This window comes from Antedon mediterranea, chromosome 3 (assembly GCF_964355755.1).
Source record: "Antedon mediterranea chromosome 3, ecAntMedi1.1, whole genome shotgun sequence".
Taxonomy (NCBI): domain Eukaryota; kingdom Metazoa; phylum Echinodermata; class Crinoidea; order Comatulida; family Antedonidae; genus Antedon; species Antedon mediterranea.
The window spans coordinates 9716253-9733496 of NC_092672.1; the positions used below are offsets into that span (position 1 = coordinate 9716253).

General features: G+C 33.1%; 1 protein-coding gene across 1 annotated transcript; it reads right to left on the bottom strand.

The window, feature by feature from the left end:
• Nucleotides 1–365: 365 nt before the first annotated feature.
• On the bottom strand, nt 366–16832 carry LOC140044791 (uncharacterized). The gene is made up of 8 exons (XM_072089451.1): nt 16538–16832; nt 5400–5564; nt 3203–3300; nt 2903–3006; nt 2574–2796; nt 2316–2404; nt 1783–1870; nt 366–1609 (listed from the first exon to the last, which is right to left on the bottom strand). The coding sequence occupies exons 1-8, from the start codon at nt 16645–16647 to the stop codon at nt 1410–1412; spliced, it is 1077 nt and encodes a 358-aa protein (XP_071945552.1). The 5' UTR covers nt 16648–16832; the 3' UTR covers nt 366–1409.
• Nucleotides 16833–17244: the final 412 nt, after the last annotated feature.

The following is a 17244-nucleotide window of genomic DNA, read 5'->3' on the forward strand; positions in this document are numbered from 1 at the left end:
CGTATAGTTATTGGTCTGTCAACTCTATGGCCTTTTACCTTTTCGTAAAAACATTGTGAGGAAAATTCGGTTGTATGAGTATGATATCCATCGGAAGCCTTATCATATAAGGCAAGCGAAAATATTTTAATCTCAACGATTATAAGCAACGTCTTAGTTAAGTCGAAGATGCTCTCCAGGTGGAATGTCATCCTGAGATGAGTAGTAGTAATTAGTCTTGTTTATTTTATTTCATTTATATGTAATTTTTTACTTTCTATGGACCAGAGTTTCCAAAATGAAAGATTGAATGAATGAATGAATATCCTGGCACACATGGCATACAAAACATAAGTTTCGAACAATGAAACAAAAATATATTCAGCTATGTTATGTACAATTTATTATGAATATTAAAGAAAATAGATTCTTTGGATCAAGTTTGTTGACATCTGCTATACATTGTTAAGAATATATAATCACACTAAAACTATATCTTATGAGGTTTACAGCTTAGACTATAAAATACCGTCTGATAAAAGCAGTCACATTTGTAGTTATTTATTTTTACTTTGGTTTAAAATAATATACATTATTATCGATATCAATGGATATCGTCTAATATTATACGTTCTACTTTTACGTTTAAAATTTAATAAATATTATGTTTCGTTCATTACTGAATACACGAAAGAGTATCAAAAGTAGCAGCGTTTTTTTTATATTTTAAATATACACTGCACCCCACAAGTTCACCAACTGTAGGCTAAATGACATATTATTGGATAATTACCAATTACTCTGTATGAACAGCAGAGTTCGCCTTGTTTGAAATTACTCGAAATAACGTACATGACAACATGAGTATCGTGTTGTTTGGTTATTGATGGTTGGTTTCCACCTTGACGCAACGCAACGACGTATACGCAGTGCAAGTGAGTTTATCAATAACAATCGGCAGATGAGATGATTACTTACCGGTGGGCTTATACGTTACGTATAATGCTTGGTTCTCACTATGACGTAACGCAAGGATGTAATTCATGCCACAAGCTATAGTTTATTCGAAATGTTGCTTGTGATTGGTAATTCACTTGCGTTGCATCTCTAGTGAGAACCACGCCTTGTAGTGTCAACCAAGTTTTAAAGTTGTGGTAAATGGAGAAACATGGCGTATTAAAGATGTGGTGTTGACATTATTATTATCACTTTTTCTTACGAAATATGAAACGTATTCCTTGACAAATGATTGAAATTTAAATCATACATGAAAAAAAAATGCTATTTGGTTTATAATATAAAAATGTACATCTTAACCCCCAATGATGGTCTGATCGTCACATCGCATTTTATGAATAATTGCTGGATAAGCCACTGGAAAAAAATGTATCATCAGCTGTAGCTTATGGTCACGATGTGATCCTTTTGTTTCATTTGTACCGAAAAGGTTCATCAGCAGCCCCGTTTCCTGAATACGTTGGGCTTTCACTAGAATCAATACTTTCAATCTGGCTGGAATCAATGTTAACATCACTAGTATCAATACTCGAGCCTGGATGTTCTGGATATTCATTGCCTGGTTCGGGTGTCTGATATAAATGGCCACTTGGCATCCCAGGAAAACCACCACCTGAGGAAAAAATCATGAATCTCTCTTCATTTGTTTTTACTTATTTTCCACAACTACATTTTAAATATGAAAATATAATAAAATAAAATAAATGCCAATTCCAGTAAGAAGACGATAACAAAAAAACAAAAAAAAATGAAAAACAAACAACAATCAACAAGAGATGTACATACCGAATTGCTGGTTAATTATTCGTTTACAAGCTTCTAGTTCTTTATTCATTATATGTACACTTTCTAATATTTGTTTTAGTTGTTCTATCTGGAATAAAAACAAAATAAAAATATTACAATGCATGAAAATAAGCGAAGAATGGAGAACCAGAAAATGTTACGGATATAGAGAAAATGTTGTTGAACCTTAAGGATATTTTAAGCACTTAACAGACAATTTACTACAATGTTTAGTACAACTTGATGTAATATATATGAACAAAATAACCGGGGTTTCAATTAGACCGATCCCTGGTTAGCGACGAGGGTCTATCCCGTTATATCGGTTTGGGGGTTTTTTTTGGCATCATGTTGGAATCCCTTTTATCGTATTAGTTTATGTACAGCGCTTAGAGGTTTCACAATATTAGGCGCTATATAAATCCAGGATATTATTATTATACCGTATACTTATTAATCTATAGTTATCTGCATTATTCAGGTATTTTAATTTGTTGGTAACTAACAAAAACAAAACTTCGAATACAACTTACGGTTACATAGTCATCAGGTAATTTTGCCGGAATACCAGGTGGGCCAGGAGGTCCCTGTGGTCCTATCAGACCCTGTGCACCAGTCGGTCCTACAATGTAAACCAAAATATCAATTACCCTACCATTATTAAGAATGTGCTAATATTTTATTTATTATTGGTTTGCTTTCTTATCTTATATTATTACATTTGTATATTTGTGTTGCGTCTCTGTGGGAATCAAGCATTAATCTCAACTCTCACCATTTATTTCACGTACCTTTTGGACCTGGCATTCCTGCGGGCCCAGGTTGTCCAACTTTTCCTATTGGCCCGGGTTTTCCCGGAGCACCACGCTCTCCCTCATCTCCTTTATCTCCTTTGGAACCTTTCAGTCCCTCGGTGCCCGGTGGTCCTACTTTACCTTTAGTTCCAGGAGGGCCTTTTGGACCAACTATAAGAGCACCACCTTGCGATGCTTGTAGGTCCGATGTATATGAGATCTGCAATTGTAATATAATATGTTATTGGTTCGATAGCTTGTATACAATGTATGGTATAAACAATAGTGTTGATATTGATTAAAAAAGGTCATTATGAGGTACTCACGTATTTGTTGCTACCATCAACCTTCGAGTGAGTGATATCTTTTCGGTGTTCTAGTTGCTTAACTTTTATCTTTAACGCTTCTATTTCAGAACAATTAAAACAAACTGAAAGACAGAAGACATTGGAATTATAAATTGCTATAACATTATTTTTTGTTTGTTGTTTTGTTTACATGTTCGACAAAATGTGTCCTCTTAGTTGTATAACATTATTTTCCGTTGTATGCCATCTTTAACAACATATAGCGCCCCCACTATTTCTGTAAAAACAAAGGAAAAAACAAACTTTAGGCCTACTAACTTTTGTCACATTTTTGACCTGAAAACCCCGGACAGCACTGTCTTTCAACCGTGTCGACTGGCTTGTATGCCGTTATGTATCGAGGACGGAAGACTATCCTAGAAAACAAAAGATCAAAAACGTGGTCATTATTCATAACATTTGTCTTTTTTGAAATATATTAAGCAATTAGTTCAAACAGGATGTAAACCGATTTAGACGAAGATTAGTCGTATTTGAGATAAAATCTAATTTTTCCTTAGGATATCTTTAAGATACGATCGACTTTGTAGAAAAACAATAATTATTGCACTGGGGATCTCACTATAATTCTTTGTACAATTACAGATAATAATATTGGGTGGGAAAATCTGAGAATCACCCTTTCTACTGAAACAAAGCATTTAATGGTCTTTCAAGGTTTTATATAAAATGGAGGAAACACATTCGTATTCTGTGGCAGACAAAAATAAAATGAGAAATAAAACGGTATTTTAAAAAAATTCCTCGTTATATTGACCGATTTGCAGTTATATAATTAGGCCTATTGAATAAATCTTAAGGCATCTTATATTCGTATTTATATAGGTGTATTCTTCCTTTTTATTCAATAGGACCTAATTAATTAAAATATGAAACGAAATGTTAATAAATATATAAATGTATAGTTGCATAGACTTACACATGGAAAAGTGATCCCTTCTTACACAAACTACTTTAAAATCGATATGATTAAAAAAAAGAGCCAACAATACATAAAATATTTCTCACATTTTGAGGATTTTGAGTGACAGTTTCAACAATTTTTTAACCTCTCGTCAACGTTAATAATATTTGACGAGTACTCACAATGCTAACACCTGACAATTTCCTATGGCAGGGGGGCTTGAGCACGCATTCCGGTGGTTGTATGGCCGCCAGCCTAACCAGTTAAACTTGTTGGTTTTCTTAATAGCTCGCATGTGGAGTGGGGGACTTAGGTGACTTCCGATACCATTCACGTTCCTAAATGTGATAGTTGTTCTTACTGCCCAACGGTGAGTTCATCTAGTTCTCGATACTTCGCGGTTAGTAAAAAAAAAAATAACGACCGCTGGGGACAAGAATGGTTAGGAGGGCAAATGGGAAGGGCTGACATACCTCCGCCCTAAGCATTATCGATGCGTCAAAATTAATTACTGAGATGTCAACTCAAGATTCATAAAACTCTTATTATACAATGAAATAGAATCGCGAAACATGGGCCCACTTTATTTGAAGAGGAAGGTGATAGTACTTCTGTTTATTTACCATTACTCCTCATTACTGATCTGAATAAAGGTGATGTTTTAATATGATAAACTAATAACTTTAAAATATCTCCCGTCACGTACAGTTGCGTTTAAGTTTGTTTTCATTTAATTATAAATACATATATAATTATGTGTCCTACTTTCAACAAATCACCATGTAAAATAAATAGTTTACATACAATTATTAATAGAACATTATGACAAAAAATATTGGTATTGGTAACGATTGTATTTATTCAGTTGTCAGCAATAGTAGTTATACATACCGATTCAATAATGTATAGCTATTTATAGAAAATGAATTATGTATTATATTATTATAGCCGCTCATTAACATGAGGCCTGCTGTAAGTTCTTTTGAACTTTGGGATAGACTATCAATATATCAAACAGCCTATTAATTTTAAATTACCGAGAAATCTTATTTTTTTGTTAGTTTTGGCAGACTACTTGGGTAGGCATCTAACCTTCGCCAAAAGTAAACACAATGTTTTATAAAAACATGTTATTGTATGGTTTACATTTTAAATACATTATAAATAGTTTGCTTCCAATTATTATGTTTATTGACAGTAAAAGGACAGATGCGGACCTTGTTATCGCATTATCGTAAATGGTCGGATAAAGAGAAGAAGACGGTGTGATTTCATATCCTCTTAAATTACATGAAGAATGTATTTTCACAATTAATCAGCAATCTTGTTATTAATAAATTGAGTCCTAACGGGTAAATTCCAGGGGAAAAAATCTAAAAATATAATAAAAATTATACTTGAAAAAATCAATCTATAGCTATCTAGGATGTGTAATTTCACCTCATACATTATTACAAAGGTGTCTTTGCTTGAAAACATGTTAACGTTCACATTTATCTAAAAAACACATACTGATGCATGGAAAATGTTAGATTAAGATGACGTACTTACCTATATTGTTCTGGAAAGCAACTTGGGTTTGGTATGTGATTTAAGTTGTTTCTAACTTGTTGGTAGCTGCACCATAACGGATATCTTTCCCTAGACCGCGTCGTTCCATTTCTCACTTTACAACTAACCATTTTCGTAACTTTAAATTCACAAAAGTTGCTCCCTCTGCAATAAACAGAAAAAAATAATATATATTATGTGATGTATATTTTTATATAACTTTTGTCTATTTTTTAAATGCTTTAACTTTTTATATATGTAAAATACTAAAAATAAGAAAAACAAAAAAAACTTTAAGCTGCAGAGATAGTTTTATACTGAAACAAAATTGATATAGATTATTGTAACAAATGTAAAGAATGAAATAAAAGTGAGTGAATATCACAAAAGACAAAAAAAAAATATTTATCCTACAGAAAATCGATATATCGGTGACGTCACAGATGCTTATTAAAATCTCGAGTTATCTTTATCTTCAATTTGTGCTGACATATAAAATAGAACGCCCTCTGCATTACATTACAGTCGATAACAATATCTTCCATCCTTTCCATATTATCAATCAATCAATCAATTATTCAATCAATCAATCAATCTTCCCATTTGTATACCGCCATTCCAACCAAACATCTTAATTTTATTTTAATCATTTAATACAGCTAGTATTATTATTGGTATAAAATACTTATAAGATCTGACGTTGATGTTCGCTCAGCAATTTAATAGGCCTTAAAATATTTTACCTCCACCAATTGTATATACTATTGAATTACTGGGATGTATAATGACCACTACACTATCTGTTTGATATTGTGTAATCAACACGTTAACAAATTGACTGATTGTTACCAAAGCGTTTACGGTATATCTATAAAACACAGAAGTACCACATAAAATACAAACACTCATTCCATTGCCTACAGTATAAATACAAGCCAGTTTCAATAATCAAACGTGGTTTAATTTTTCATGCAGTGCAAGGTATAAATCGCAAAGTTTATTTGAACACAGTGTGTAAAATCGTGTGTGGTTTACCTGACGGCAGCTTAAACTGGTCAAGATTGTCCTCAGCCGACAGCTTAATACCAACACGTTGACAATATTTGCCTGTAGTAGCAGATCAGAGGGCTTAACTTGTATACCCCATGTCATGTTAGTAAACAATATTTTAGAAAAGTCTAGCCTATACGTTACGGTACTGTGCAGCAGTAGGCCTACATTCACAAATAGGTCTACCTTAGGATTGGATTCTTCAAGAAGACACTAAAGCTCTGTCTGCACGATGATGTCATATTACTACCATATTTGGGCACATACTGATAGTGTAGACAGAGCTTTAGTCTAATTTAACTATTACCAATCAGTATTAATGGCTTAAAACATTCGATTTATTAATTTAAATTGATGCATGAAACTTTATTTTGTTTTATATGTTTGCTTGTCCCGTTAGTAAATCCTCAAAATGAATTACGGTAGTCATCCTCATCAGTATCAATTTATGACCCTATTCTGTAATTATGCGAATAGAAAAACAAGCCCGTTAGATAATCACGTTGTCATTTTGTTTTCCCATGGACCTAACTTATTTCTCCATGGTTTTCCAAAAAAAAGATACCACTTAAACAATGTCGAAGTCTAAATATTTATGCTGAAAGTGATGAGAGACAGAAGAGCTGCTCCGAAATGAACCCCCTATTTGTGAATAATGACATATTTTAACCTTTTAACTGATCATTCGTGAGAAAGTTTGTTTAAAATAAAAATTGCTGCAAGGATAAGTAGAACACAGCGTACGTGATGTTCATGAACTTGTCGCAGTTTAACTAAATAGCTTTTATCCGACAGACAATCAGGTTTTGCTTGCAGCAAACCTAAGCTGATTTTACATATGTTAAATCTTTGTCTGATGTTGAATTAGGATAAAATAATCATTATTTTTATCTTTAAATTGGAGTCTTTCATTTAGGTTTATAAGGGATATTTGAAGACCGATGCAAACCAAGAAAATAAACAACATTTTCAAGAATGAAACAAAGCGGGAAAAGATTAGAAGTATCTACAACCGACGAAGTCGCGCATCCATCATTATTATTTTTATGCAAAAAATGAAAAATTACAGATGCTATAATTTATGCTAATATTATTTTGTACACTACCCTATAAAGACCTTTATAAACAACATATAACATAATATACGGTAAGCTGCTGAACCAATTGGAAATCATTGACTTAGAAATATTTTGTATTCGATTCCCAAATTAATTTTATGTTGCACAAACAAAAATAATCAGTAGGTAATTTATTTTTCGACTAGTTCTTAGTACTCATATCAGAAATATAGACCTACTGTTTTTACTATATCCACAATTTTGTTTCTGAAACAGCAGTCTCACCTTTCTTCTGGATCACTAATCATTACAGATCTAATAAAATGGTAAAACTGTTATGTTTACAAAAACAGTAGTTTCAATTTCTAACCAAATAACACATGTACATGAAAAGTAAGTTATTTCTATATACGCATAACCCATTGATCAAAATAATACGTTACCTTTTCTAAATCCATGCTCTATTAATCAACCGTTTAAATCTTTTAGAATACGATTTAAATCCTGTAAATGTACACAAAATGAAGTTCAACACGAAGCCAGGAACTGAAGGAATGTTGTAATAGAAAACCCAGGTAAATGGATTTATCTGGATTAGGTTAGGATCTAAATAGACTTATGATATATTCGGGCCTTGATTAATAAATATATGTGAATCCATGGGCTAAGCTCATTATAAATGAATTTAAAACACATACTGTATTTAAAAATTATTCTTTATAAGTGCCGCTAACTTCCTATTTGGATCAGATTGTTTTCTCTTGAAAATGTCATTCTAAAAGTTTAAAACGTTCGAAATATCATTAAAAGAGAATAGCTCATATATCATCTATGTAATTGAAGTGAATGTGAAGCAAACATTTCAATTTTGATAAGATTTTTTTCCTGATATTTTAAAATCTAAAAGTTACCATACCGTACCATACAAAATGATTGCATTTTTTGTTCGATTTAGGTCTTGTATGGTATCGAAATAAATCAAATTAAATATAGAATAGTATATTACAACATTAGACTTGCCCCAAGTCTGTATTGTTTTTTTTTTTATTTATTTGTTTTTATTTCGACCGCGATTTTTGTCTGAAAAAAACTCAAGTAATACACGTATGAAACGCCATATGTGCAAAAATATTTATGTCTTTACTAATATTAAGAAAAAACTCCATCTGGAGCCCAGACTAATACAACATCTTTGCAGTTAAATGGCCTGTACATTCTGAAACTCTATTCGATAACACATTCTTCTATAAAAAAAATTCTAGCATCAGCACCAGGCACATGCTCTGTTTTTAATATACTGTATATTATTTGAATCTCAATATTCCCCTCTTGTTATGTCCTTGTTTGATTGATTATTTTGTCAGATCTATTCACAATCTTTAAACATATCACATCGAAATTAGGCCAACGATACACAATTTAGACAGAAAATAACATTTTCAATGAATTCGTATTGAACTTTTTTTTTTATATAATTACATAGGCCTATACCAAAACTGAATCATTTTCCAAAATTGAGTCATGTGTGTTGTGGACAAAAAGGACCTTTATAGAAAATAAGATAGGCCTAAACGTAATAAAACATTATTTGATATAGTGTATGTAACTATGATGTCATGCTATTTCTGACTTTGGTGATTGGTTAAAACGTGATACCCTGGTAAAATCTTGTGTTCTCTTGGGAAGTCCCTTATATTATTTGTGACGAGTAATAATGGCACTCTGATAGATTTGAACATTTGATTTGTTTTACTTCCAATGGAGAAGCATCCTGTAGGCCTATGACACTGGTTAATTTAAGTCTGACTAATGCTTCTTGGAAGCCACTAGCATTCGTGTTTTTGCTATAAAGACATGTGCATTTCATTCATTCAATCTTATATTTCGGAATATCTGGTCCATAGAAAGTAAAAATACGTATTAACAATACAATAACCTGTACTGACCAATATTATAAGACGACGCGCTCTCATCTCATGATGGCATTTCACATGGAGAGCATCTTTGACTTCTAAGACGTCGTCCAAAATCAGTTTTATAAAAAAACAAGAAAAGGTGCAGGCCTATTAAATAAGAGATTGAAGATGAGAAAATAAACTACGCAGACTATTGAATCAAAAATCCATTCTGAGCATGCTCAGAAACATTTGGCCATGAGTAAAATGACTGCGATAGCTGCGTGACGGTCTAGTTACGCGCCGAGAAAACGAAATACCGCTAATTATACCCATGATGTTCTGCTGAATGAATGTGAGAAACGTTCATTTCTCTTCTTTGATGAAGATCAATGTTCACCTCCAAAGAATAAAAAATATGTCTATTACCAGGGCCTAAGGAACAACAAGCGACAGGGTGATGGGTCACCATGACGTCATTATGGGAAGTCGCTCAAAGATCCGTAGATAAAGATGGATTTGCAGATTTGCAATAAAATGCAATTCTTTTGGGACAACACATGGTAGCACTTGCGCTAAGTACCAGTATACTTTTGGTATTATATTTTCTCAGAGGTTTAGTTGCTTGCTTTAACTGGATAAATATTATTGGACCAAGAAAGATTTAACCTCGATGAACTGAGCAATTTATACAAAAGTGCCATATTCTGTGATGATCGAATAAACCTCTACGAACTGAATAATACACTAATCAAAGAAGTACCATGTCACATGTATATACCTTGGTGAACTGAATAACATACATCGACGAATTGAGTATCATACCAACTCAACAAATGTACCATTATGATTGAATGGATAAGTTATAAACGAGTGCACCCCATTTCTTTCATATCTACCTCCAATATTTTGATTGCTGAAAATACGGTACAAATTAACGACACTGTTTCCAACAATCGAACAATATACCGTATACCATGTCACCTAAATTGATCAAAGTTTTACAAATCCCCCCAAACTTGGAATCATTATACATAAATTGAAAAAGCATGCTTCTCTTGGTGTTTCCGTAAAGTATAGGGCTTAAATCAGAATTTTCCCAGGTGCGGATCTGTTAAGTAGGCCTATACATGTGCATAATACAGAAATTATCGTTTGCTTTATTGTCCAATTAGTTTACTATCAGGGTAAAGTAATGTATCAGAGTTTGCATTTATACAGCATCTTCACAATCTGTTATTAAGATCCGTCAAGGTGTACAGTTATAGGCCTAATATCTATTCATTTTTTTTAGTTTAATAACCTCAATTGGATGTAATAATTGAATCATAGCTTAAAATAGAGTATGTTTACTTGTTGGTAATAATGGCAGAATGACATTGTTCGCACGTGCTGACTGGGTATTCATTTATAGCAAAGATGGTACTTAAAATGTTAAATAAACCATCAATCTCCGTCTTAATCTTTATCTTGTTTTCGTGTACAATATGATAAATAGGCTAGAAAAATTCCAAATGGTTCGTTGAACCGTGTCTGCTGTATACTCTACCGTAATTATCGCTTAAAAAAAATGAAATATTTCCGGGAGAGACTGAGCGTTCATTCGTGTGGAAAAAGGAAAGAATTGGCGGTAAATTTAATGTTATTATTACGACTAATTAACCTTAATAGGTTGTATAATTTATTTATATTCAACCCAATGACATCCTTATTGTTTTAATTCGTTCTAGTTTCAAACGCCAATCATTCATGTTAGGCCTACTTAACTATATCTAATTACTGACATGGATGGTTGTATGGTGCTGATCGATAGAATTTGAGTTAGGCCTACATTTTATTATAGGCAATATCGCCTAATGATTAACTACCAAGAACCGGCTAAGCCTAATATGGGTTAGCATAAATTGATGTATGTATATCTCTGTGGCTGAAGAAAACTGCTTTCTTGCATAGTGTGAGACGTTTTTACGTTGCGTTTTGCGCGATGGAAAAGAAAAATGTTTTCTTCCATAAACAGATACATTGCTGATGAGCTATTATTACATTATTTCATCATATGCTTTAAGTGTACATGTGATAGTTTGTATGTCTGATTAAGTTCCACCACGATGCAGTTCATCGAAAAGTTATCTAACGATGACCCCTATTCACATCGATGCCAACCGATCATAAATAACACCACATTATCTATCGACTAAATCATATCGTAAACGGTACATGATGTAGGTATGATACAGAACTCTATAAATTATGGATATAACCGCCAACATAATTTGATTAATGTAGCATTTACACCTAAATGATTTCGATCGACATTTCCCTTATATTTTGTGTTGTTGATGGTTAGATATGGCATTGAACACAGTGCTATTTTATCCTTTATATTATAGGATGATACGGCAGGCACAATTGCCTAGAGGTCCCACGAGATGGTACACGGGTTATCGCGGGTTGGTTCTTATTAACTTCCCTGTTCTTATGGGATTCAGGCTCTCAATAAATCAGAGAATACAAGTTAAAGGTGTGACATACCAGCGGCATGTTGTAGTAGGGTACCGGTAGGCCTAAGGATATTATGTATCGTGGTTTATGGTAGCCGATAATTAGGCATATTCCACGCAAATGTTGGCCCCATGTATAACCAACCGATTATCGTACGGTCATGTCGTCCCCATTACTGTCACAATACACTTGACATTACCAACCCACAACAAAAAATATGACATTGCATTTACCTTGCCTTAAAAAAAATCCCAAGATTTTACATAGGCCTGCCGCTGTATTTTTGTCTAAATAAATGTATTGAATATTTGTCTTGGTCCATGTTGGTGATGACCTTTATACACCATTAATTTTATAACAACTCTCTTTAAAAAAAGAGCTATTTTAGGCCTACAGTATATAATTTTAAACATGTACTTACAGTGCCTGTCACCAAATTAATGATGATAGTATATCATTAATAATGAAAAGAAAACGAAAGTATATTATTATTAAAACTAATGACACATCACTTTTAAAATAAATAACATATTATTTTTAATTTTCTCAAACTTCATCAAACACAGTGTCGTTTAAAGTTAAATCAGAACGCTCAGTTTTGTGTCAGACGCACGGCAATGACATTGGACAGACAACATAGATAATTAATAGCTCATGTTTAATCATCAACTAATTTAAATTACATTAAGTTTCACTGATCTTGTGTTGGGAATGTCAGACTTTAATGATAGTAGAGATGATGTAGTATGGATTATGCTAAAAAAAGTCGGTTATAATCCACTTGATGTTACGAATTTCGACAGCTCTTTAATTGAATAAACTCTGATTTAATTAGGAAGATTAATTCACGGCCACGCGTTCACCATCCGTCGTTCTCGCTTCATATTATACAACAGTCATGTCTATCGATATGGTACGTAAACGTTTCACTAAACGAAAGGTGATGACCTATTCCGTTTACGCTGGATGCGTAAAAAAAGCGTAAAAAAACCCAGCATAGAGTTTGGTGCCTGTGATAGCACTGAAATTTAATATCACGTCGTGCATAAGGCAAGCGTATGACGGACACACGTCAAGATCCTTTTTTTTTCAATTATAAAATGTCATAATGTAAAGTATATCTGCAATTGCGACCTCCAATTCATAAAGCGCGTGCACGGTAGCAATATCAGTCTTAAATGTTATGTATTTTTTATACTGTAATTTAAAATCAGCATTTAAAACATTACTTGCAATACAAGCGATAGAGAGGGGGGGGGGGGCAATAAAATGAAACAGACGTTCTGACCATTCCGAATTTCAACCGTAGTTTTTAACTAAGAAAACTGTGGGCACATATCAATTGAACGACCTATATTATTATATATATGTGATGCGTTTGACGTAATGACAACATCATTTTACATGAAATGACACTAACGTGTTTCTTTTATTGATATAAAATGGGTTTCAAATGTATGTAAATCTAGGGTAAACATTAACAGCACGTACAGTTAATAAATTAAAATAATTCACGTGAAGGATTGACCGCATTGCTAAAATTATTTCATAATATCTACGATAACCGATTATTTGTTTAGCCATTGTTGTATCGGTAAATAAAACCTAAGGCCTGACCTAATCAATGTTGAAATGTTTAATTGTCGTATTTGGTGCAAATTGTCACCCCCAATGTTAATTGTATTGAAATTCTGCAAGTGATGATGAACTTTCGTAGAATCAAGCGTTCTGGTCCCCAGAAGAGCACTTACATATGTTGCCGATGCACATAAATCTACTATGTGCTTCATAAAACTAGACATTATTCCAGAAAATTAAACCCAAGCCAAAAGATAGTCAGAGGCATACGTCTAATGGTTCAGCAGGAATGGCAATTGTTCTGGGTGGAGGTGTGTTGCATGTGACGTAGGGTCACTCAGTCTTAAACATGTTTACCACCCAAGATAAAGTGTTCTTATAACTCAACTGGGAAGTCAACCTTATTTTATCGAAGTATTAATCCAAAAGATCACCTATAAGCCGTTGATATTAAAAACAATCTTTCGCCTTTTTGATAGACAGCCAAAGGAATGAGAAAAATAAAGATATAGTAAGATTTGTATTGCTGGGTTGGAGGAAAGCTATCATGAGCTATATAGGTTAGTTATGCCTATTTACCATCACTTTCACTAGTTTGAAAGGGGTAGCCTACCCTCCTTGTCACGAGCTGACTCTCAACTCTACTCTAACACATTCACAACGATAACACATTGAAAAGGTATAATGTGGTGCTTGTTCTTTTTTTATGCAATATCGATTGAATTTTAACTCCACACGTATGAGTTAATTTCATCTAAAAAAATCTACCCATATTAGGCCTAATACTGATCATTTTGTTTGGTTTACGTCAATCACATGATTGAGGGTGCATCACTTATCTTATTTGCATAAATACCAGGTAGTATTACTACCTTGAGATATAATATATAACTTTATTGTTTTATAAGTGATTTGTGTATTCTATTAAGTGTTGGGAAAACTGAGCGCACGCTACGTAAGTAATTGATGGGTTTTGACAACCAGCGTGAGTCTGATACACAGGCGCTTTCGTCCATAACGTTAACCAGCAGTGTTAAATACAGTTCGGCGTGTAACTCCTATTGGCAGTGTTTAACCCCCTGGTGCAAAATAATTTCCTCCCCATCAATTTCAGGTAAGGTTATAAACTTTGAAAGATAAATATGTACATTCCTATCATGTTCTAACTATCGGACTACTTCTTAATAAATATAGGCCTAGCTACTGGAGTTGAACATGTCCATCAAAGTCCCAACATAATTATACAGAGTAGGCTACACTTGTGGTTAATATTCCAAAATATACGTGATTCAACCAGAGACCTATTATTGTACAATATTGATTGTAATAAAATCATTACATTTGCATTTTACCAAAACGTTTAAGTAGTCCTATATGGAATAACATTTTTTATGATACGAACTTATGACTAACTATTGTTTGGTTGTAAGAATGTACTCGAACTATGACGTGTATATTAGTGTTAAATTATTAATCTAATAAAGAGATTAAAGCCCCGTAAAAGAGCAATGAAATTGATCCAAGGTTAGGTTAATTGACAAGAGAAGTTTCCGAATACCCCCGGGAAGTTAACACAGAGCGTCGTCATTATATTCACATGAAAAGTACCGAACGTATGTCTTACGTTAATGAATTCATAAAACACTTCATGGCATTTATAAATATTTTTGGAATAAATTAAATTCATAGGCCTATTTCATAAACAAAAAATTGAAATGATAGCATTAGTAGGCCTACAGTTAAAAGTATACTAATACAATTTTTTTCATGTGCAGTACCGGAAATAATAATAACGATTTTCGAGACCTGGATGCAAACATAAATGACGTCACCACATTACTGTATGTTTATTGCAACTATCCCTCTGGAGTGAACTCTATCATTATGCAATGATTTTGTCCTAATTTTTCACTCAATTATACGTCAGTCTGAGTGGGTAACGTTGAACAATTGGTGTTTTTGTTTGTATTTTGAAACACTGTTCAATAAACGCAATGTAATTTAGATGAACTGATTATTCCTTAAACAAAGAGTTATTTAGTTAAATTATCATATTTGAATTGTGAATTTAAAACAAAATTCAGATAGCGATTGGAATAAGTTATTGAAAACACTCATACTAATGAATGAAATTTTTCGTAGAAACTAATTGATTATCATCGATGATGAACTTACTTCCTATTTTCTTTATTGATACGGTACTAATTATCATTTTGTTTCCCTCTTGGCTAAAATTCGGTCACCTAAATTTAAGTATCTTCAATACATCTCATCAATGTTTAGACATTCGGATAAAAATCGGATTATCCGGATCGTACAAAATATAAGAAAATCCATTTACAGTTAGTTTAAAGTCTGCTCTGGAACATTTTAGCAGCAAACTATATTATCTATGATACATCAAATACATTAATATGCTTCGAATTGCACATCAGCATTAACTGTCTGTTATTGAAGGAAGAATGGTACGGTATCCCAAGTCACCTTAATGACCCGACTTCCGCAGTCTACCATTCATAATCTTTCACTGTAACAATATAACGGTTGATAATATGAAAACGAATCTGTCGTTACTTCGGTATGAAATGTGATGTGTATTATTCGTTATTTATAGAGCCTTGAGTACCATCTTTAACAAAATCGAAATACTGCACTTCTAGACCTACTAAAACCGTACTTCACGCCAGTGCTTATTTAGGACACGCTTGTGTACATTTCCACAAGGAGCTGCTAATTAAACGCAACAACTTGGAAAAATATATAGGCCAAATAAATAGCTTCACATCATTGATATAAACATGTGTGATGAGTCCATCATTACTAAATAAATTAGCTCACTACATTCCTAAATTAAAGTTGAACGTACAATACAAAACAACATTAAACGCCGTACTTTGTTAAAAGTAAAACAAACAAAAAACAAAACACCGTATAAAACAGACAAATGAACAAACGAACGAACGAACCACTTTCCTAGCCTGCAACCCAAATAAATAAAGCATACGCCTATACTAAGTCAGTCAATTGAACTATCAAGTAACCCATGTTAACTTACCTTCCATAGACAGGATAACCATTGTAAGCTGTAACATCTTCTGTGATGAAGATAACAAATATGAACACAACAAGAAAACTCAACCAAAGTAATGAACCAATGCACCTCATAGTAAGTACGGCACACAAGTTCAACGCTAAAAATAGAATCAATCGAACCCGTACACAGACGTTTGAGAAAATCAACTCAAGGCCAGCTCGAACTCTTGTCCAATGAAAAATAAGCCTGATGCCAGGGCAATGCTTTCCTGAATTATCTATCTTCCAGCTAGTTCCCTTTCGTTTGCATTAATGAATAATTTTTAAACGAAGAAGGTGAAGAGGCAAAATTGGGATGTACCGTGCAGTTCGATAAGATGAACGGAACAGCCAATCACGGGCAATGGATCTCATCACCTGACAATATATTAATGATATATGAATTTAAATGACGTTTGACACATTCACGTATATCACTGATTCACGTATCACTGAAGCATCTGATCTATACAAAGCCTATACCCAATATTCTCCCTCTAAAACGTGTGGTGGCTGTCAAGTAAACAAATGCAAATTACCCTATTGAAATGGGGAAAAAATTTAAGCTGTAACAGTCCAAAATAATTATGTTGATATCAATAATAACCCACACATACTATTTATGAACATATTAGTTCAATTTCCAATATTATTATTTCTAAATTTTAAAATAAAAATTACCAGTAGAGG

What these genes read in the sequence shown, in the direction of transcription:
- LOC140044791 (XM_072089451.1), bottom strand. Translation starts at nt 16,647, where the DNA reads ATGAGGTGCATTGGTTCATTACTTTGGTTGAGTTTTCTTGTTGTGTTC. An exon ending in GGTTATCCTGTCTATGGAAG is followed by an intron (nt 5,565 to 16,537) that starts GTAAGTTAACAT and finishes TGTTTATTGCAG; the next exon opens with AGGGAGCAACTTTTGTGAAT. An exon ending in TGCTTTCCAGAACAATATAG is followed by an intron (nt 3,301 to 5,399) that starts GTAAGTACGTCA and finishes TTTGTTTTCTAG; the next exon opens with GATAGTCTTCCGTCCTCGAT.